Below are 23897 nucleotides of genomic sequence, written 5' to 3'. Positions count from 1 at the left end.
CTAGAGTCTTGCTAAGTTGCCCAGGTTGGCCTTGAACTCCTGGCTTCAAGAAATCCTCCCACTTTAGCTTCCCAAAGTGTTGGGATTATAGGTGTGAGCCACGATGTTTGGCCATGTTTTTTGTTTTTCTTGATTCAATCTTTGTAAAGCTGATTCCATCCAGCCAGGTGACAGGGAACTAAAGTTGCTGGGAGGAGTAGAGAGCTTTTAGGGTCTAATACAGAATACAATATTAGTGCTGGGTTAAGGAGTGGGTTTGGGACATTAGTGGATGAAAAGAGGCTAGTCAGATACAGATCCCAGATATTATTGTCTAAAATAAGAATAGTGGTGGTAAGGATGCATACAGCCTAGCAGAATTTTAGGAACTGTCCAATCCAATGTGGTCAAAACACAAGTTATTGTGGGTTTCTACCAAAATGTTGGAGGTTTTGGTCAAAACCTACAATAGAAATACTGTGTCACTTATGCCCAGAATACAAGACCATATGAGAGAGCCTGAGAGTGTGTCTGTGAATAAAGGCTGGGCTCTGTCATGTAATCATACATTATGAGAGGCTTGCTCTCTAAGCCGAGTTACAATATATCATAATAATTATGTAAATCACAAGCTATAATTCTGATGAATCTGATTATGTTGTATGGATTAGAATCCTAATACCCAAAGTCCATCTTCATTGCTTGTTAGCCACGTGGTATGGCTACCTGCTTTTCCACTGTGATTAACTTCTTACCATGTAAATAACAGTGTGTTCCAACATCACTAGTATATGGGCCCAGAGATTTTAGAGCAGGACAAACTAAATCACTCTAATTCTTGTTGTCCACCTCTAGCTAATTCTCTACTGATTAAATCCAGTGTCTAAATATGAAAAAATATCTTTGGTTATTTAATATTTGATACATGAATCTTGAATAGCTACGATATCTGTGAGATTGGAGAATATGGGCTAGAGATACATAATTATTTTTATCATTAATTGAATAAATATTGATTGGAAACCTACTGTATGCCAGGAGTTATTCTGGCTGCTAGTAATGAAGCAATAAACCTTGAGGGGAATAGGCAAAGATTCAGCATTTCCTACCTTGCATTTCTAGAAATGACTAGGAGTAATCTTTCTTCTCTATATACTGCTTTATCAAATAATGACTTCCTTATAGAAATGTTAACAGGATTACATTAGATAGCATCTGTCAGGTGTGTGTTCTAGTGTCTGGGCTGCTGGTAGGATGATGATGATGATGATGATGATGTTGACAACTGTGACTATTTTTTAAATATTGGTTGGTTGGTCTGCTTCTGAATGGGCCCAGGGATGGAAATTTTCTGACCTGAAACAATTTCATCCTGTATATATTTATTACTTATCAACAGTGTATGGAACCCTATGATGAACACAGGGAGCTGTACAACACCTTCAAGGAACTCAACCTTCAGACACATTAAGAAAATATTTAGGACTCTCATGCTGAAGATGAAATAAAACAAAACAGCAGCAGCCTTCTCCAGACCCCCGTCTCCATCCAGCATTTTTTCATAGCTAAGCTTGACACCCTGGACCACATTTGTTTTCTCCACTCCTGGGGTTCCACTCATTCCTCAGCTCACCACTGCCTCACTTCTGCTGCCTCAGCAGTAAAACAGCTTCTGCAAAATTCATCAGTGCCCTCCACTGTGGCAGATCAAAAGCATGATTATCCGTCCTCTGCTAGCCTGAATTCTCTCGTAGTGGATGCGGCTAGCCACTCTTTTCTTCTTAAAGGTCTCCTCTCTGATTTCTGTGTGGGCGCTGATCCTGAGTTTCCTTCTATGTTTTGACTACTCCTCAGGCTCCCTGATGAGTTCTTCTTTTTATCCCTATGCATTTGTGTTTCCCATAATTCACACTTAATGCCTCACATCTTCTCACTCCCGTCCTTACTCAGTGACTTCATTAGTACCCAGGTCTTTGGCTCCTATGTACGCAAAGGTGATTCCAAAATCTACAACTGTGAACATTGTCTCCTGCTCAGGCGCAGAATGGAAATATCCAAATGCCAACAGCATCTTTTTACCTGAATGTTTCACCAGCACCTTAAGTTCAGTGTTTAACACCCTGCCCTCCACTAAGTATCAACTATTCTTACTATGTCTCTGGGACTGGTAACACTATCTACTCAGCTGCCAAAATCAGAAGCCACGTGGCAGCATGAGTCCTACTCAGTCTTTAAAAATGAACTTAGGAGGCTTTTCCTTTGAGCAGCTTTCCAAGAACTTTGGTCTAATTTTAATGGGCTCATTTTGAGATCCTGTAGCATTCTGTACATATTTTTATTTTAAATTTATCATACCATACCGTAATACCTGATTTATTTCTTCTACTAGACTATAAACTCCTTGAGGGCAGGTAACACACCATGTACTTTAGATTTCCAGGCCTAGAAAAATGCCTAATAGTCAATGAACGCTGGTCCTCCCACCAAAAAAAAAAAAAAAACCAAGAATGTTTGAATGAAGTAGTGAATTAGTCAACAAAATAAATATTAAAAAAGTTTGGCAAGAGAGATATGCTTTCAAGTAACTGATGTATAATACAAAACACAAGTTCTGGCTCCTCTCTAAGACCCAGAGAGTCAGATTCATTTTAGCAGGGAACAGGTACAGCCCAGCAAGGAGCAACCACTCATGGAATACCACCTATGTGCCAAGATCTGTGCAAGCCACCTTACATACATTTTGCTCAGTTCTTTAAAGAAAAAAGTGTTGTTTTCCCCATCAAACCAAAGAGGAAACCCGGACTCAGAGACGTCTGGTCCATTGCTGGGGACCCTCAGCTCTCAGGGGGCAGATCCAGATTTAGAGCCTGGCAAGTCCACCTCCAGGGGCATTCTCTTCTCCACACTCTGGGTTCCCTGGGGAGGGAGAGTCCATTTTCCACCTGTCATGGTCATTGTGTTAGATGCTATGGTAAGACTGTAATAATAGTACTGAACATTTAAAAAACACATTTTATGGCTTGTAGGTCTCAATATAATGGTTTTTGTTATTTGATTTATAGAACTATATGAGGTGTGACTGTAAAGTAATGAGGCTGATTTTATTGTATGGGTTGTGAAAATTGGTCCCTTTATAGGGGTCTTCAGCTTTTCTAGAATGAAATGCTTTAATGTAGTTGATGCCCGTGCTTCCCCATTGTTGAGGACTTGGGGGCCAGAGAGGGAAGGAGAGAGTTACTAAGAGAGTTCCTTAGTGGGAATGGTCTTTGGCTGACAGCTTCACAGAGTTTCTGCAAACTGTGGAGAGTGGACATCAGTTCTCTCGTGCAGCAAATATTTGCTGAGTACTTACTCTGTACCGGGCTCTAGTCTATAGCAGAGAAGTCAGGGATGAGCAAAATAAACACTCTGTTCTTGGGGACCTTGCAATTCTAACGAGAGAGAGAGTTTACATGTATGCAAGGCACACAGAAACTTGGAAGGAAAAAGAGTAGGCTAGGGCCTGATGTTATACTCCCTAGATTCTGAAGCTCTCAATGGATCACTCTTTAAGTCTTGGGGAACCTCATAGATATCTGTTTACAGTGTAAATCTTACATGCCTTACGTTGGCTTGTTTATTTTAAAGTTTTTGTTGTTGTTGTCATGTTGCTTTTGTTTGACTACTTGGCTATTTTTTTGTTGTTTTGTTTGCTTTGGTTTTGCCGAATTCATCATTTTGGCGTTAAGGATGGAAAAAAGGAATTGAATGTTTCCCGTCATCGAGAGCTGCCATCACGCCAGGCTCTGGGAAGGGCCCTTTCGCATGCATCATCGTGCTCACGGCTGTCCTGTGGAGCTCTCACAGAGGCGGGGACGCAAACTCAGAGGATCACCCTGCTTTGAAGTAGCAGAGCTGGGATTGGAAGCCAGGAGTTTTAATTCATGCATAATGTCTGTTCCTTCCGTCCGTCCAAGCAGATGCATTCTAGGTTGAAAAGGATGTGATGTAGTCTGTGATGGAAAAGAGGAACAGGTTGGGATTTAAGGGGCCAGAATTCTGACCTTAGGTCAGCAGCTGACTGGGAAAACCACTGAATGTGTATTTGCATCCGTTTTGGAAGAGTGTAAACAAGAATGAGAAGCAAGCTTCCACATGGACTTCCTGCATTAATTGTGCAAGCAGCTATTATATAGGGATTGGTTTGGGTTTGTTAGAGGAGAGTGCATGTGTCTTATCCACGGTGTTGTGTTCTGTGGTATGTGATTCCCTTTCTTGTGACTTTCTTAGCCTAAAAACAGAAGCCCCAGGCAACTCTTACCACTCTGTTCACCACAACATGTTTTGAGTTCACTACAGCACCATGACCGGAGGGCCCCAGAGAGCCACCTTCCTCAAGCTAAGCCACTGTGTCTCCTCAGCCACTCCACTCCACTGGGTTCACACTGACTTAGGTTGGTTTCTGTCATACAAATATTCATTAAACCCAGGCTTCTCAGTTTATATGTCTCCCTAATATACACACAGAACAGCTGGGTACAATCTTCTCTCAGATAAACACAAGCTGTAAGTCTTCCTTATTTATGAATAACACAGTTTGAAATTGCTTTTATAATTGAATACAAATTTTATTAGATAAATTCAGATAGTTCTGTGAGATTCCAAATTCCCCAATAGTCATCCTCATCTGGACAGCCCCTCCAGGGCAAAATGGAAGCTCATTAATAGCCACAGAAATCTTTACATTTTTAGGCAACTTCTCATTCTAAAGCCTTATTCAAAATCAGAGAAAGACCTGTCCTGTTTCTTTTATTATATACACACACAGAAAAAAAAAGCCTTTGGATACTTTGGTAATTTTTCCGTCTTGCTCTGTATAGCTTATCCACCCACAGAGATACTTTAAAGAAAAAACCTGTGACAATAGGGACTTAGGCCTCTTTCTGCAGGCAGTAATAACTAGCATTTATGATTGACTTAGTGAGTGTCGAACACAATGCTAATTACTTTACTTGCAGTATTTCACTTAACACCGATGTCAGCTGAATCATGGCCCCCAAAATTAATATGTCGAAGCTCTAAGCACCAGTGTGACTCTACTTGGAGATAAGGTTTTTAGGAGGTGATTAAAGTTAAAGAGGTCAGAAGGATGGGGCTCTAATGCCCTAGAATTGGTGGCCTTCTGAGAACAGAGAGAGTTTTCTTTCCCATGTGAGCACAGAGCAAGAAAGTAGCTGTCTCAAGCCAGAAAGAGAGCCCTCGTCAGAGCATGTTCACACTGGCAGCCTGATCTCAGACTTGCAGCCTGTGCAACTGTGAGAAAACCAATTTTTGTGAGGTCACCAAGTCTGTAGTATTTTGTTATGGCAGCTGGAGCTAAGACATTCACTCACAAGTATTCTACAAATTCATTGCTGTGGTGGTCTCCATTTACAGAGGTGGCAGCTGGAAGACGAGTGAATGTAAGGAGCTTGTGTAAAGTCCCACAGATAGTGAGCTGCAGAGGTGGGGTTGGGGCTGATGCCTGACTGCCCTGTGCTTGCTCCAGTCTTTCCCACTGCACTCTAGAGCACAGGCATGCAGTCCACGTAGATCACAGCAGGAAGTCAAAACAGGCCGAGGTCTTAAACCCAGGTCCTTTGACTCATTAAGGGTCAGTGGGTCAGTGAGCAGCATTTTCTTGTTTTCTTAAAATCAGTGATAACTTTATGGCCTCATCTTCAATGTTAGAGTCTACTCTCAAAAAGTGAGTCATGACCAAGTAGAGGAGATATATTAAGAGATTAATGGAATGAAATAGGTTACATCTCAGGGTTGGCTGAAGAGGCCTATGTCCAAGTTATGAACAAAGGCAGAGGAGCCTCTAGATTCAGGTTGAGGGTTCCATGGATAATATACCCCCTTCCAAAAATGCACACAACAGAGCTTTACCACTATTTTTATGGTAATTAGGAAAGCAAACTTCCTATAAAACAATAGTATCACCCTCATTCCTCCATGTTAAGTTTCAAATCCCTTTCTCTGATGTCTCCATTTGACTGTCTCATAGAGGTGATAGCTTCAAGACTTAATCAGAACTCTTTACTCATTCTTCAATTCCTGCCTCCCTAAACTCATTCCTTCTGGTGTCATCCCCATTACAAGAAATTATAAAATGCAGCTAGTCACCCAAATCTTCCTCAATCCCTCTCTTTTGTTCAATCCCAACTCTCAGGAAGTCCTGACTACTATTCTTCCGATATGCACCCCTCACCTCTCCATAATTTTCTTTCTTCATTGCCACTGCCATGGTTTCTGACCTCTGCTGCTCCTGTCATGCCCTCTGCTTCCGGTCTGTACCCCTGCAGTCTATTCCCCTACACAGCAGTCAAAGCGACTTGTAAAATTTTATCAATCACATCCCGTCACTTTTCTACTGAAATGTTTCAGAAGTTATTCTACTTCACTTAGAATCAATTCTAAAACAGTTACTGTGGCCTTCAAGGCCCATTGCAGCTGCACTTTGATCTGTCCCTGGGTCTAGTGGGCTGTCTCTGCCATATGCCTCTGTGGTGTTTGTTTGCTCAGCTGCAACCCGCACCTGGCTGATCAGTCAGGGTTCAGGTCAAATGCTCCCCCTTCAGAGAGGCTTCCCACTGTTTTATTTTTCACTCTTCCTGCATCATCACACTTAAAAAAAATATAGCTTGAAGCACAATCTAAATATTTGCATTTATTTATTTTTATGGTCTCTTTCTTCCTACTTCAACACTGCTCACACACTCTTGCAGAAAAGCATATAATAAAGCTAATCTCATTGATTATGCATCTCCAGTCCCTTGAACAGTGCCCAACATAAAATAGGTGTGCAACACATATTTACAGAATGAGCAAATGAGTTCATAAATGAATAAGTGAAAATTGCGTTACTTTTTTGGTCATTTTTAAATTGGTTTCTGTCTTTGACTGTTAGCCTTGGTTGTCCCCTTCTGTGTGAGACTGTAAGGCAGATAATGTCCTGCCACAAGTAAGAGAGTTTTCACAGCCCAGGATACTGTTTGGAAGTATCCATCCATACCCAAAGCAGCTGCAGCAGTAGTCAGCGGTCAGCTCTGGCAGCCAGGATAGCTTAGGTTCTGAACAGAAGTTGCTGACCAACCAGGCCCACCTTCCCTTTGTCTTTCTCCATGACTGTGGGTTCATGGGTCATGTGCACCATAGTTCAGCTGCTTCTCACAGGATGCATCTCTTCAGTGTCATGAGCTACATTCCATCAGCAGACATAGTCCACATATAAGTAGGAATGTTATAGGCACACAATCTTATTTAAACCAACTTGAAATGTGATAATGTGATTAGACTTTTTACAGGTGTTTTTCCCAGGTGGGTTGCCTTACTTTTCATCCAGCTTCTCTGGGACATTCTATCTTCTCCAGGTTCCAGAAACTACCTGTCAGTTTCAAGTTGCTAGAGTCATCTGAATTCTGACCTGGAAATCCCTAGAGTTCTTTACAGCTCTTTGCCTTCCCTGTTCCTCTTTCTCTTACCTGAGAAAGTTCCCTCTGGCAATGATTCCTATTCTCAAGGGTGTTCACAATTGCTTTTCTCTGGCAAGCCACTGCACTCTCTTGTGATCACTACCACCCTGCAATCACAACCCAACTTTGCATTTTCTGTTATAAATTGTCATATGTGAGACTTTTGTAGGTCTGAGTAGAATCTCTAGTTTGTACATAGGACATCTGTAACCTTTCACTCACATCTTTTTTCAGGTCAAAAATTGTTATCATGTGAAAATGGGAGTTTTGCTACATAACCACAGTTTATGATTATTAAATTTTCCAGCGTCCCAAGTCCTCTGGTGATATGTTGCATGAATTATCTCATTAATTGTTCCTTATATTAATCATGTTTTTTAATTTTCTGTATTTTATGATGCTTTGATATCCTGAATCTTGCTAATTCTGCAAAGACTGTCCCTCCTAGGGCTAGCTAATTCCTAGAGATAATAAAAAGTTGCTAGTGTGCATACCCTGTATGAGCAAACCAATCTGTCCAAAACCCATACCCCAAACATGTCTTTTATTTAATGCTCACACACCAAATCAATATTTCTCTTGCCCTAGATCACCCCAGGGCCAGGTACAGAACAACTAGAACCACCACCCCCCCGCTCCCCGCCTCATACCACAGAGCCTGGCAGAATATTCAAACTTTACAATCCTGAGCTTGCTCAAGTTTGCCTACCTTGTCTACTTTATTTATTCCCATGGAAATTGCAATAAAGACCTTGTGCTAGGCCTTCCTCTCACTCCTTCTGCCTCCTGAGCAACCCTGGTGCCTCCCCATGTGGTCCAGCCTGGCATGGTGTGCCCCTCCTCTTGGGAACTGTTATGAATAAACTCATCTTTCAAGGCAGTTGTCTCTGTGTCTGTCATCTTACCAGCCTTGATTTTAAAACATGTTGGGTACATGTCAAGAAGCCTCAAACCCTATAAGATAGGTGGGATAGGTGTTCCTGGGTACCAGCCAGGTAGCTAGAGAGATGACAAGTCAGTATCTAAACAGACAATACAACTTCAGAAGTAGTATAGGTTGAGCATCCCAAATCCAAAAATCTGAAAGTTTTTTGAGGACAGACATGATGCTCGAAGGAAATGCTCACTGGAGCATACTGAATTTGGGATTTTCAGATTTGGAATACTTAACAGTAAGTATAATGCAAGGATTCCAAAATTTAAAATAATTCAAAATCTGAAACACTTCTGGTCTCAAGCATTTCTGGTAAGAAATACTCAAGCTACACTCTTAGTCATGAGGTTAATTTGTCTTTATATATGTTTCATATATGTAAGAGGGTTTCACTAGGAGCCACCCTATCGTGATACTAAGCCAAGCATTTCATAGAAAAGTTCTGACATAAACTACTTAGTCCTCGTTCATTGTGAGCCTCAATACATTTTCTGTTTCCATTTTCAATTTGGTCTCAGCCTCATATTCTATAAAATGCACACACTAGTCCACAGCAGTGTTCTAGAGAGGAATGAACTCTCTCCCACACAACTGTAGGCTCACAGAGATTAACATGCCATGAGGCCTTTGCAGTCATTTCTCTGATTTGCTAACCCATGAGTTGAGCCCGTTTATTCACTCAGAAATACTGAGCTATGAAACACTTGTACAGAAGAAAATAGACACAGGCCCTCTTCTTTAGGACTTCAGGTACCTTATTTCAGGGAAGCCAGTCCTGCAAAAAATGGGATACTTGGTTTAGTTTTTCACAGTGGCAACACTTATATATTGTTAAGAAAATTTATACCTTACTTCCACCCATCTCTGCTGCTCTTGTTGCCACAGCTATTCTTTTCCTTTGGGGAGTCTCATGCTATCTTAGCCTTTCCCTTTTTCCGTAGTAACTCTTCCTGTCTCCAGCAATCTTTTATGAGTTGATTTAGCAACTGCGCCATATTTGTCTCATGAGAAGCAATAAGACCAGCAGGTGTAGGAGAGAGGAGGTGATCTGAAGACTCTACAACTGAGTGGCACAGCTGCAGGCATTGAGGGGCAGGCAGCCTGACCCAACTCCACGGCTGCCACCCACCTGCGTTCAAGCTCCAAACCCTCCAACTGAAGAAATTCATAAGCCTGGCCTCAGGTTCTCTAGCTTTACACAGGTTAAGGTATGAAAAGAGCCTTTCCTGTCTGGTAATACTGGACCAAAACTCACAGAGTTTAGAGGTTGAAGTACAATGTCGATCGATCAGGAAACCCTGATGCTTTCATGAGAGCGGCCAGTCTCATGAAAGTCTAGCACATGCAAATATGTACAGTACATAATACTTGATAACAAACATAAATGGCTATGTTACCAGTTTTTATATTTACTGTACTATACTTTTTATCTTTAGAGTGTGCTCCTGCTACTTATATTAAAAAAGTGATTGCAAAATGGCCACAGACAGATCCTTCAGGAAGTATCTAGAAGAAGGCTTTGCTATCATAGGCGATGACAGCTCTATGCACGTTACTGCCCTTGAAGCTCTTCCAGTGTGAGATGTGGAGGAGGAAGACAGTCCTGACTCTATGTAGGCCTAGGCTAATGTGTGTATTTGTGTCTTAGTTTTTAGCAAAAAAAGTTTAGAAAGAAAAAAAAAGTAGAATAAAGCTTAGAATAAGGATATAAAGAAAATATTTTTGTACAACTGTACGATGTGTTTGTGTTTTAAGTTATGTTATTATGCAACAGTAAAAAGTTAAGAAAAATTCAAAGGTTATAAAGTTAAAACGTTACAGTAGGCTAAAGTTATTATTGAAGAAAGAAAAATATATTTTTGTAAATTGAGGGCAGCCTAATTGCACAGCGTTTATGAGGGCTACGGTGGTGTGCAATAATGTCCTAGCCTTCATTCCCCACTGCTTCACTGCCTCAGCCAGAGCAACTTCCAGTTCTGTAAGCTCCGTCCATAGCAAGTGTCCTGTACAGATGTACCATTTTTTATCTTTTGTACCGTATTTTTATTGCACATTTTCTGTGTTTAGATATGCAAATCCTTACCACTGTGTTACAATTGCCTGTGCAGTATTCAGTACAGCAGCATGCTGTACAGGGTAGCAGCCTGGGAGCAACAGGCTCTACCATACAGCCTAGGTGTGTGGTAGGCTCCGTCCTCTAGGTTTATGGAAGTACACTCTAGGATATTCATACAATGACAAATATCTCCTAAAGACAGTTCTCAGACTGTATCTCCTTCATTAAGTGGCATATGACTGTATATGTTTTACTACAGCTGATGTGATTAGTGATAAGTATTCTCCCTTCTAGGTAAGATGCTCTAATTAGAAATTTTAGACCTACACATCTATGTGGCCAACCCTTTTAGAATGGGGAATGGGGCAGTTTTTATTTGTGCTCAGTCTCTCAGAACTGAAAGCAAATAGTATGCTTTTGTATCCTTCAGCAACTAAAGTAATAAACGATAAGAGCTTAATGCTTAGTTTTGAATTAAATTTCATTTTGCCAATTGTGCAGAGCCCAGTCTAATTTAACAAAAGGCTCTGAGAAAAAATACAGTAGAGCAGATGCACACAGCAACCATTAAATTAGAATACAAGGGAGGGGGCTTCTGCCAAGGGAGCAGAGAAGGCCTCGGGAGGGGTCCAAGGGAAGGGGAGCTCTGGTGTTTAGAGAGGAAAGAGACAAATCCCAGGCTAAAGAAACGGAGAGGCTGGCCTCTGAGAGCACCGAGCCACAAGTCCCCTCCCAGCACCACTGAGGCGCCACTTCCTGTGAGGGATTTTAGGAGGATCAGTCCTAGTACTTTTTAGGATCTGCTTGTGTTTTCCCCAGCTCTTGCTACGATAAGGTGTAGGACGGGGACAGTGTTGCATGCTGTGTTGTAAGGAGAAATTAAGATTTGCCATTTTGGGGGACAGACATCCAGTGGAGGGGCACAGCCTTTTCCGACGTGGGTCCTCAGAGGTGGGTCCACTCCACCTGGGCACCGGCCCAGGTCAGCGCGCCGGCACTTGGCTGGGTGGGGAGCGGCTGCAGAACGATGGACTCACACACTGGTGCCCCATGGGGCGTGAGTAGGGTAGTTCAGCTCTCCAGGGCGGGGTTCGGCAACTTCTGCGCTGGCATCGGCGAGGGAAGGTGCCAGTGTCAGTTTTCAATTTGCTGCTTTCCCCAGAACTCCTTCTCCCGCCCTCCCCTCTCCCTCCCCGCTCTCCCCACTCCACCCCACCCCTCCGCAGGGGAGCCACTACGAGGGGCGCCGCTTTCTCTCGGCTGGCGCGGGTGTCGGGACCGGAGAGGAGCGGGCGCGGTGAGGGCTCATCCCCGCAGGCATCCCCAGCCCGGTGGGCGCGGCGGGGTTCAAGGTGGGCGCCCACCCGCCAAGATGAGCGCGCAGTCGGCGCCGCCCGCCCGCCGGCTCGCTCCGAGGCGGCACCGGGAGTAAGTGGCGGTCAGGGATGGAGCTGCTGCCATGACAACCCCGGCGGTCCGGGCCCGCGCGCGTCGGGACTGCTCCCGGGAGGAAGGCTGCGCGGAGGCCGGGGGCGGCCGCTAAGCGTGGCGTCCGCGCGTCCCCGCGTCCCGTGCCGCGTCCCCGGAGGAGGCGGGGGCCGCCGTCTGCCCAGCTCCCCGTGCGCCCCGAGCCTGCGCCGGGTGGCGCTCCCCGGGCTGACCGCGAGTCGCCTACCGGGCTGCGGAGGAAGGCCACCGACCGGAGGACCCTGGCTGCGCCAGCTGCGCGTTCCCGCTTGGAACTTTTTGCCGCCTTGGGGTTCCAGATGCGAGACTTGGGGCTGGGGGACACGTACATCTGTACAAGTGTGTGATCTAATAAAACATTTCCTCCTCTTCTTGAAGCCGCAGCTTTTTATGACAGCTCCTGTATGTCAGAGACACTTGCCTTCTTCTTTGGGTTATAAACTTTTGATGCCAGAGCACTGCAGAACGTGCCCTACTGAATCTTAAAGTCGCGTCTCGAAGAGAAAGCGCAATCTGTGACCTTCATCCCCGCACCTTGCTGCCTCCTCTCCCCTCCTGGCTGCCTCCCTCCTCCCCAGGGGAGCGTCGAGAAAGCTCTTTTTGGATGCAGGAGGGGGCATCTGGTTCTGCTAGGCTGGCAAGCTGAGGCAGGATCTGAGGAAGAATTCTTAGACTCCGGAGCGCCTGGACTCCTCTCTTCTCCTTCCCCCTGCTCCTGGCGAACTCTGCCCCTTCCTTCCTCCCGGCACCGCTTCCCCAGCCGGCTGGTGCGCGCGGGGTGGGGGACCAGGACCGAGCGGCTGCCGGAGTTCTGGGAAGTTGTGGCTGTCGAGGATGGGGGTCTGTGGGTACCTGTTCCTGCCCTGGAAGTGCCTCGTGGTCGTGTCTCTCAGGCTGCTGTTCCTTGTACCCACAGGAGTGCCCGTGCGCAGCGGAGATGCCACCTTCCCCAAAGCTATGGACAACGTGACGGTCCGGCAGGGGGAGAGCGCCACCCTCAGGTAGGGAGCCGTCCTTCCGCGGGGGCCCGAGCCCCTGGGCTGTGGTCGCCGGGAAGGGGACGGGAGAGGGGCCAAAGGCTCAGCGAGGGACGGGAGCGCGAGAGGGCCTTGTGCAGGCCGGAGGGGCTCCCGCTTGCGCGTGGTGGGTGCCGAATGCCGTGCCGCTGGACAGGTTTGTCGTTTGCTCTGGCTTTGCTGGTCCGGGATCTTAAGTGTGAATCTTGAAGTCCACGTGTGGGACTCCATTGCTCTATGAAGCCATGACAGGCTAGATTCTCTCCTGCGTGGGCACCAAGATGAGAACATGAGGGCATGGAGTTGAAATACTGGGTGGTTAGCCTGTGCCCCTTGGATGGTTGTCACAGGCCAGAAGGTATGTGATGAGGCAGGATAATCCTCAGGAACACCAGGCTAAGCCCTTATCAGAGATGCACCTCAAATGTAAGGCTGTGAAATTACCAGTGCCAGGCCACAGCCCGTTGTGAGTCTGCTCAAGACCCAGCACTCGTGCCAAACCTGTGTGGTGCTCCTGGGGCTCCTATTGTAAATTATGAGAGCAGTTTTATTTTTGCAGATTGGGGCCAAGGAAAGGAAGCATGTAGCTTTTATGCAACAGCACTACTCCTGTGTGAAAAGCACAACAGGAGAGCTTTTTGTTTTACCTTAATGAGTTACAGAGAATCACTTGCATGCTCCAGGCAGAGAGGTGGAGAATCCTGGAATATGAACCGTTAGGGACTGGGCTTGCTGCAGCAGAGTCTTTAATAAAAATGCAGCCACCACTTTCCACCAGCTCAGCAGATATCATCTTTTATCCCTTTAATGAGGCAGTTCTGGTCCTAGGAGACAGATTCAGGGGCGTCCCAGCTTAACTATGTCTCACAATGTACACAGGGCGAATGCATTTGCCCTGCCTATGACTTTGATGGTTATGGTGAAAATAAAACATCCTGACCTAGATTCTGCAGCCAAAATGCCTGGCTTCTCCAAGGAGAGTGTGAGGGTGGGGTTTTTTTCTGTTTCTCCCTTGGCTTTCCTGGTGGAACCTTTCCTGCACCTAGGCAAGCCTCTCCCTGGGAGAGGAAAGACAGGTCTCTGGGATACTGGAATTCTTTCCTAAGCCCAAGGGTGAAGGTTGGATTCTGCCACTTTGGTGGTTCTTAGCTGGATCTTCTTTTTATTTTAGGGAACAGGTCTCAGAATGCTGTGTGTTATTTCTCAGAAGCCCGAAGCAAATAGAGAAAAAAGGAGAATAGAGAGGCCCTTCCTGGTTGACTTAAGGGAAAAGTCCAGTCCACGTGGGTATTGCCCAGCCTGCCCCAGACTAGAGTGTAATATTCCTATTTCATTGCTTCAAAGGAGGTTCCCTGAGGAATCACGGAACATTTCCCAATACGCATTTGCAGTGGACCAGTTGGCTCAAAGCTATGAGTAGCACATGAGTTATACATGTTAACCAAGGAAATGTCAGTAAATATTACTAGTGTTTAGGGATGTTAATGCTGCCATGCACCTTTTTACTATCTATTGTACCACTGGGGGCAAAGAGGTCTAGCATTGAATAGGATCTCAGTGTTGAATTTTCTGAAATCCTCTGTCCTCTTTTTGTCCTCCCAAGTTAAGCCAGAAACTTGAAAACTTGAGCTTTCTGCTTTCTGAGATGCAATAAGACTATTCCAGCAGCAGAGGGCCAGCTTTGATCTACCAATTTTAATTAGCTGCTGGCCTGTTTTCATGATCTTCTATTCCAATGTTGAGCAGCTGGGTTTGGGAATGGGGATGGGAATAAAAAAAGAAAAGCTGAATAGTTGCTTTTTGTTCTTTGCAGAAAAAAAGAACAACTTACATGTTCTAGCATCACTGTTATGTGTTACCTGAATGCATGTGTAACTTTTTTAAAAGCAAGCACGTGCCTCATGTTGATTTTACCCCAGAATAGAGAAATTCAGCACATTTTCTACATTTTAATCTCTTTAAATCCTCATTCTCTTAGCTCATGTCATCTCTTTTATTTTCTTCCTTCATTTTTATCAGATGCTCTCATAATACATACTTTTGTCTATTTCTCATTATCTTCTTTCTTTTTTGTCTCCATCAGTGAGTCTTCTTATTCCTTGGATTTTTAAGGTTTTGATTTCACTACTATCACAGTGTTTCTTAAAAGAACATAAACATCTTTTGCCAATTTCTGTATGTCCCCATTTCTCTCCTTTTGTTTTCACACTCTTTTGCTCTATTGGTTAACAATTTTGTGCCCATCTTAACAAACAGCTGATTTGCCAGTACTCGGAGGGAGAGTCCATGCTTCCAGTTTCTGGAAGCCCATAGAAGCCTCCAGTTTCTGGAAGTCCTAGAAAAATGTTCCATGATTTATTTGGTGGTGAGTTTTGCTTTATGATTTGTAATTCTAAAGTATGTTTTCTTACTCTTTTGTCTCCTTAAAGACATTCATTAGGGATTCATTACTTGAGAACTGAGTGTTCCAAGTGCATCACATGTTCGGAATGTACCAAAAAGCACTGAATGATACCCATGCCCATCAGCCACAGAAAGCCCTTTTAACGTGGGCTCTCCTGGATTAAATTATCTCAGATCTTTTTCTAAATCTTGATTGAAGTCCCGTAAGGAGGCCAGAGACACAGTAGGAAAAGCAAAGGAGTCAAGAAACCTGGGTCTGCCTTTCAATTTCCCAATGAAAAATTGCACAGCTTAGAGAAGAATGATTTCCTTCATGTGGGATATCAGTTTGGTTATGACAGGTCTTTGATTGCTCTGAAGGACATTAGGAAGTACTGTGCGGAAGAATGACACTGAAGTTTTGAATGTGGATGAAACTCATTTTCTATAAGTGAGGCAATATTATCTTCCTTATAACTACTTCATAGGGGTACTTGAAAAGTAAAAATAATTATTTGAATATTGAGTTATTTTGCCCTCTTGTAAGAGAGATGATATGGAAATGAAGATGCTATTCACTATGGTTGAATTATAGCTTCCATGAATCCGATTTGAATTCATTATTACAAATGGGCCCTCTTGGCCAGAATCACTTCATTACAATTATCTGCTGTTGGGTTCAAAATGTTCTGTGCCTCTCCATTAGATTAGATATGACAAGAATCTAGAAGTCATGTGTCCGAATCAATACCCACATCGGGAAAGGAGCCCAGGATACTCGATACTCAGTGTGGTCAGCTGGTGTCTATTAAGCCATCTCAGCAGAATGGATGATGGCCAGCTGTGCTTTCTTCATAGGCCTTAATCTCTTCGAAGTTTGTCTGAGTTCCTCTGTGGGTCCACATCATCTATGTACATGAACATTTTGAGGTGCTGTGGTGAGATAGAGGCAAGGTTGTTGCTGTAACCGTTCCACTCACTGGGAAAAGTTCCCACCAACATACTGGGTTTTCTTTGTGTTTTGCTTTTGTTTTTGTGTTTTCATTTCAATAGCAGGATAATCAGTTTTGCTGATACAGGCTTGCTGATCTAGGATTATGCTTAATGGCTCTTTTCTAAAATGTCCCTGCATTTTCATTTGGAGTTCTGAGCTAATCCATTCAAAGCCAAGTATTTGAGGTTTAATTGCCAAGGAATAATCTGAGCAGGGGATTTTGCCAAAGCAACCTGGGCAGTAAAGTTTCCACAGATAAAGTTCTGTTGTTTGCCTGGGTGTGTTTCTGTACTTTGCACCCACTTTTAGCTCCTTTTTCTGTTATGTAAATTAGAAAATTTTGAGTGGCCATTAGACTATTTAAAACAAATGCATGATTTTTCCATTTCAATGTTTCAGTTGCCTAAACTGAATAAGGACTGGGCAAATGCAAAGGCATTTCTCCTAGTCTGGGAAGACAAAGACATTAAAAGACACTCAAGCAGGGACAGGTCCATAAAGGACCTCTCAACTAGTGGCACTAACCTAGTTGGAGTTATCTGGGATGCTTTTTAGAAATTCCATTGCCAGGCTCCCAGAGTGATAATGTCAAAATTCCTAGATTTGGGCATGGATGTAGCCACCAAAGCCATCTTTTCCCTTTTTTCTAATGTAAAGCCAGAACTGAGAACATTGCTTTAAAGCCCTTTCTGGCCCTAGAGCCTCTAAGCAAGGCCTATCCAGTGTCCCTGCTTCCCAAGGAATCATCTCCCCGATGTAAGGTTGCACCTCACTGGCCATGTTAATGCCCTAGAAAGCTCTGTGCTTGGGGGTCTCGGCACCTGGGGTTGAATCTTACTCTACCTCTCACTAACTCCATGACCTTGAACACTTCAACTGAATTGTGTACATATAGGAACAATCTGTCGTATCTGGTCTGCATTATCAGATGAAAGGAAGCATATGGGTTGTTCTACAAGCCATAAAGCACCATATATGTGCAAGTTATTACTAGTACTAAGTTGAACTCCTCAGAAACAACTGACAATACTCTGAAAATTTTTCAGTTTCGTCAGCTCCATCTTGTTCTTCTATTCCCACACTCACACACAGCTTTAAAGTGTATCAGTCTTTTCACAGTTCTACCCAGAATCCTTTCTGCTTGTGGTCAAGAATTGCCCTCATCAGAGTTCCAGTAACTATCGCTGCAGAACTCTGTTCTAACAGTTATATACTAGGACCTGTTATTTTTCCATGTGTGGTTATAGTTAGTCTGGGGACTTCTGGAGCTTAGGAGCTATGCCTTATGTATTGAGTATAGATACTGTGGTGAATTCTAAGGATTAAAAAAAGTAAGTATTGGTTTAATGCTTTAATCCATCTTAATGGGAAGCAACCACTTCCAGTATATTATTGTCTCTACAGCAATGTATCTAAACAATTTTATTGTCTTTAAAATATAATTCTGGGACATTCAGACACAGCAGTTGGTTAGAGATCTTGGAGGTGAGGGACTTTTGGATTCCACTCAAATCACTTGCCAGAGGGGACAGTTGAATCCGCCAATGATGGCAGTCTGATCCAAACTATGCAAAATCTTCACTATCCCTGAAGGCAAGACAACAAGCAGGGTGGCAGAGCTAAGAGCAGTATTACTACTGCTTTTGTGCAGCAGTGGAGGAACACCAATACTACTTGGAAAGCACACCCATCTCTGTTGAGATTTGCCTTGTGGGACCAAGGAGATACACGGTGGGGAGGCAGCAGGGAGGTTGGCATGTCCTGGGTTGGGTCACGGATGCAGAATCTGGCAGGCCTGGAAGAGCAAGACTGGCTTGACTCTATGACACTCTCTAACGTCTCTGATTGGTGGGAATGTGTCTGCCTCCCCCAGCACACACCACACACACACACACTCACACACACACACCCCACATACACACACTCTCTCTCTCTGAAGCAGGCCATGGGAGAAAATGTTTTAAAGCAATAGAAATACATGCTCCATGACTTTCTGAACCTTTCTGGAAAACTCAGCACCTTTTATCTAACCCCTTTGGGTAATTGTTCAACCTTTTTAGGTAAATTTGGCTCTTGGGCTCAGTTTAGCTCTGTCTTTCTCATTACCTTTCCTTCTGGTTTCTAAAAAAGGACTCTGCCCTTGGCCCACTCACTGTGCTCACTAGGTGGCTGGCTCTGAGGGAGCTGAGGAGCCTGTCTGGCAGGCTGTTGTTATGGATCTGATGGGACCTGGCAGTGAGACACAGTGGAGAGGAAGAGTCAAGTAGGTCTCATTTGACCTTCCCAGGGGAGAACTTCTTAAATTACTTACTATTAATGGGAAACTGTCTTCAGTCATGGGATGAGAAGAGGGAATTACAGTCCAAGACATCTTTAGGCTGGTAGAAATTTGCACTGCCTAATAAGTTAGGAACCAAATGCTAACTTTTCTTCATTTTCTTTCTTTCTTCTTTTTTTAACATATACAAGATAGCACCAAATTATTTCAGGATGGTTTGTATTGTTTGCCCTGAATGAAGATGCGCTTGTTCATGTTAGGTATAATTGGAGCTCAAGTTTGCATGAAACGGGTTTGGAGGAGGGGTGCACTATTTTCATCTTGGTCCATTCTCAGACCCCTCTCCTCTCCCAGTAAATGACACTACCTGCTTGATGCTTTTTATACCCTGGTGTATTTTCTTTTAAGAAGTGAAAATTGAAGATGTGATATCTAGGCTGTTGAGCACTGCCTAGCCTAGACTTGTGTATAGCTTTCCTGGTAGAGCAGTTTAGAGAAAGGAAATGTCTGTACCTTGTGCCACTATAGGATAATATGTCAGAGCCTTCGACAAAATTCGCAAGAGCACAGGTGTGAGGAGGGAAGGTTGTGGGGTGGGGATGTGGTGATCCTATTGAAACAAACAAAAGCTCCTACTGTACATGGCTAACTCTGTGTCAGATGCCACATTAATTACCTAACATTTCATATAATTTTCAAACCATTACAATCCCTATTAACAGTTTAGGGGTCCAGGTTTAGAAAAGTTAAACCACTTACCCTTGATCACATCATTATCATATGTCAGAATCTGTGTTTGCTCCTAGAAGACCTTTACGCTTCTTTCCAATTTCATAGTATATCCCCTCTCCCCAGGTATAGAGGACAGAGAAAACTTCCAAGTGCCACAAGCAGAAATAAACCAAATACACCGTTTCTGTTCCCAAAGGTCAGGAAATCTGCATTTCAGTTAAAGGTTGCAGCCGTCTGCTGTCTCAGCTTTAGTCTTCTTGCTTCCAGGGACTTTGCTCCCTCACCCACACTCAAGTGATACCCATCTATTACTACTCTGAGGCTGGAAATGATGCGCATTGCAAACACTGCACAGCCTGGCACCTGCCAGGGTCCAACACACTGTCCAGGAGACCATTGTTGCTCATGGCTTTGAACCTGCCCTAGATGTTGTACTATCCTGTTGCTTGACCTCCATAGTGCATATGGAACCTCAAGTGGCCTGCACACTAAGACAACGTAGCTGGTCATTTCTTGGTAAGAACTCAACAATGAGACCTGTGAAGAAATGAGTGGTGCCAAAACATAGAGGAAGGAGAAGTAGTTTGTTTAAGCCCTAAAATATGTCACTCCATTATCCTCCTTCCCATCCTTATATTCACATTTTAATTTAAGACTTTGAACACAGAGAGTACAGGCCTTGCCACGGAATCATATCCCAGAGGAAACCATGTGACTAGCTTTAGCCCCCTGGTCCCTGGAGATACATAATATTGAAATCAAAGAGATGCTGAAGGCCTTGACCTGGCTTCCCATAAAAGTGCTGATGAACAAAATTTTTAGAAATTGGTTTTGAATATTAAACATTTTCAGTGGGTCTGAAGATTTATGGCATCTCAATTAACCAAGTTTCCATTGCATAATCAGAATAAAGAATGTTATCAGTGGCTGTTAAATTTTCTGGCTAATCCACAGAAGACAATTCAACTCACAATTACCCAAAATGCTATATACCAGCAATGAAGAATAGCAGAAAACACCGTTGTTGTAGAAGTAATTACACAAAAGAGAGAAAAATGAGTACGATAATTTTCTATTTATTGTGAATGCCATGCTGAAAAAAAGTAGGTGTAATTAGAGGAAGATAATATGGAAACATTTTCTCAAAGACATTTCTGAATAGTTTTTGAAGTTTTGGAGTTTGTTGTATTGTTTCTATTGAGCCAAATTTAATTTAAAAACATGTAGCTTTTTTTTTTTTTTTTTTTTTAAAGACGGAGTTTCACTCTTTTTGCCCATGCTGGAGTGCAATGGAACAACCTTGGCTCATGGCAGCCTCCACCTCCCAGGTTCAAGCAATTCTCCTGCCTCAGCCTCTTGAGTAGCTGGGATTGCAGGCATGTGCCACCATGCCTGGTAATTTTGTATTTTTAGTAGAGTCCAGGTTTCTCCATGTTGGTCAGACTGGTCTCGAACTCCCACCCTCAGGTGATCCACCCACCTCAGCCTCCCAAGTGCTGGGATTACACGCAGAGCCACTGTGCCCGGCCACTTTTGTTTTATTTGATTCCTGTATGTGTTTGTCACTACTCAGATGGCTGAGGAAATTTTCATAAATATTGACAAAAGAAGGAAGATAAAAGACAGAAATGACAAAAATGGAATTATACATGAAAGGAGAGAGTAGCAGAGAGATGTTCCGAAATAGGAGTTGAAAAAAGTGAAAGAAAGGAGCTGCAGAGGAGGGACAGTATGTACCTGTGAGAAAACAAAAAAAAAAAGCCTAAAGTGGAATTACTGAATAGTCAGAGGTAGAGAGAAGGAAGAAAGTGGCCAGATAAAAATGCCTGGGCCCCATGGTGGCTCACGCCTGTAATCCCAGCACTTTGGGAGGCCGAGGTGGGTGGACCACCTGAGGTCGGGAGTTCGAGACCAGTCTGACCAACATGGTGAGATCCCATCTCTACTAAAAATACAAAATTAGCCTGGCGTGATGGCGCTTGCCTGTAATCCCAGCTACTCAGGAAGCTGAGGCAGCAGAATCGCTTGAACCTGGGAGTTGGTGGTTGTGGTGAGCCGAGATAACGCCACTGCACTCTAGCCTGGGCAAAAAGAGTGAAACTCTGTCTCAAATTAAAAAAAAAAAAAGAATGCCTGGGCCCTACTTCTGAGTTTCTGGGATGTGAAAGCCTCTTCTCTGACTGTCCAGGATGACACATATCTTGTTGTCCAGCACCCATTCTAAGTCGAGGCAAGAATATTCGAAGGATCAGTTCTCGCTTGCTGCTATGTGTCCTGCATGTTCTGAACCTCTGTTCCCACCTGTCCTACAGCTGTAAATTTCCCTCTTGTCACTGGGTCTTAGTCCCCATCTTGCTAATCCATGCTGGACTTACCCCAGGCCCTGGGTGACTGGGTACCCTGCCTTGTCCTGCCAGGATCTCTTCTCTAAGGGTCGAAGCCTGCCCTTGACCCCACTTTGACCGGCCTAGTGGTTCCAGGACTTTCAATGCTTGCTGTCTGCCTCTTTACTCAAAGGATCTTTTTCGATACCACGTCACATCCAGGCAGCATGGGAGGTCTCAGCCAACTGATGTTTGCTAATGTCTACCCTGCTCACGTGCAATTAAACAGTTTATTCTGAGACACATGGCGTATGTCTCAGGTTATCTGTCCACCTTGACCACCCACTAATGTCTCCTGGTTGCTGTTTGGAACCTCCTCTGTTGGAGAAAAAAAAGAGTCACCATCTGTACACCCAGGGAATTGAATAAGTCAGGGATTTATTAGAGGGGCTGGGCTCACACTGAGATACTGTGTGTAAGCCACGCTGTATAAGAGGGAGGAATTACAGAACTCAAATCTGTACTGCCCTGTGCTTTTGTATGCCATCCCTAAAGATATTCCTCTTCCCATTGTCATTTTTATTGCTTCTCCCATGCCCTTTGTTAAATGCATTAATATCCTCTATTTATCTTGTGTTCTCAGAGTCCAACAGAATACCTAATGCTTAGTAGGTGCTCTAAGTTTTTTTGAAAAGATGAATGCTTCTCTTTTATCACTATCTCTCTCTGTTCCTTCTCTCTCTCTCTCCCTCTCTCTCTCTCTCTCTCTCTCTCTCTCTCACACACACACACACACACACACACATCTATCTTTTCTAATGGAGATATTCTTACCCATGTTGAATAATTAATTACAAGCATAGAGTCTGGCATTTGAATCCTAGTTGAAATACTAATATCTCCCTAAATAGTTGGTATTTCACTTGTCCTTTCTCTGTCTGCTTGTTATAATTGCAGTATTTGACAATTGCACAATATCACTGAAGCGACAGGCTGGAGATTCTGACCATTTGCAAGTGAGGTATACCTGCTTTCTCCCCTTCACCAAGATCACATAATAGAGGCTGGCACATTCTGGAAGAATATTTGCAAATTCCAGGGGTTGGAAAAGCCAGTGCGAGTCATCGCTAAACATTCCAGAGGGTGTCTCAGAATGAAGGGATTCATGCACCCATCTACTTGACTCTCTAAAATGCAGCTGCTTCTGTCACAGGCTCTCGCTATGAGGTCCCTGAATAGGTATCAGCAGCAGGCCTCCTGCTGTACCTGTGCAGTAGAAACAGTTAGAATGCTCTTGATTGCATGCTCTGTTTTATGATGGGCAAGTCAATGGGTGCTTAGTGAAATGTAAGATCAAGTATAACCTCTATCAAGAGGTTAAGAACACTGACTTTACAGTGAAAAGGTTCATTTCAAATCCCAACTCTGGTACTTAGTGACAGTATGTGGTTGGACAAGTGACTCGATTTTTCTAAGCCTCAATTTCCTGGTTAAAAAAGAAAATAAAGACTAGATATCCACTTCACTGGGCTGACGGGAGGCTGTAAATGATATCGAATTTGTAAAGATCTTGGATTAAAGTCTTACATGGCAGCAACAGCACAATAAACAGTTGCTATTAAGTTAAATATATATATTACTGAATTCACAACTTATCCATGCAGCATTTATTGGGTACCCATCAGCACTATTCTAAGAAGTATGGAAATTACAGTTAAATTAATTCTAGATTCTCTTCTCTGAGCATTCACATATGTTAAATAAGTGAATATGTTGGCAAAACACAGATCCCACAGAACGGGAAGGGGGGATGGAGGAAGAGAGAGGGATAAAAAGACAGGGAGGAAGACAATTTGCTTAAAGTAAAATGCACCCATATTAGCCTTCACATCAGTATACTTGGGCAAATATATTTACACATGTAACCACCATTTCACTAGGTATAGAACATATTTGTTACCCCAGAAAGTTCCTGCATACCCCCCATTTTTATTGTGGTAAAAATGCCTAGAATGCATCATCAAAACTAGTTTTACATATGCAGTTCTGTGGCATTAAGTACGGTCACAGTGCTGTGCAACCGTCACCACCATCCATATCCAGAACGTATTTCTTCTTCCCAAACTGAAACTCAGAATCCATTAAACAATAACTTCCCATTCTTCCCTGTCTGGAAATTATTCCATTACTATTGTTACTATTCTATTCTACTACTTTTGTTTTTGTCTCCATGTTTTGA

The 23897-nt window shown here is 43.5% G+C and overlaps 1 protein-coding gene across 26 annotated transcripts in view; it reads left to right on the top strand.

Annotated features, from left to right (window-relative positions):
• Window positions 1-23897, top strand: part of OPCML (opioid binding protein/cell adhesion molecule like) — a 1172302-nt gene that overhangs the window by 600386 nt on the left and 548019 nt on the right. For 21 of the 26 annotated variants that reach the window (XR_004730869.3, XR_004730868.3, XR_001914632.3 and 18 more), the window contains one exon: window positions 12849-12933. The exons of 1 other annotated variant lie outside the window; for it this stretch is intronic. Coding sequence is in view for 21 of the 25 variants with exons in the window: in XM_017978562.4 (XP_017834051.1) it covers window positions 12849-12933 (85 nt within the window). In the remaining 4 variants the exon portion in view is untranslated. 4 more of the 26 variants (XM_078339867.1, XM_035264021.3, XM_009007154.5 and 1 more) reach the window with 3 other exon arrangements.

The sequence above is a fragment of the Callithrix jacchus genome, chromosome 10 (assembly GCF_049354715.1).
Source record: "Callithrix jacchus isolate 240 chromosome 10, calJac240_pri, whole genome shotgun sequence".
Classification (NCBI taxonomy): domain Eukaryota; kingdom Metazoa; phylum Chordata; class Mammalia; order Primates; family Cebidae; genus Callithrix; species Callithrix jacchus.
Note: the sequence above shows the minus strand (reverse complement) of the source record. Positions and strands in the feature narration are given on the sequence as shown.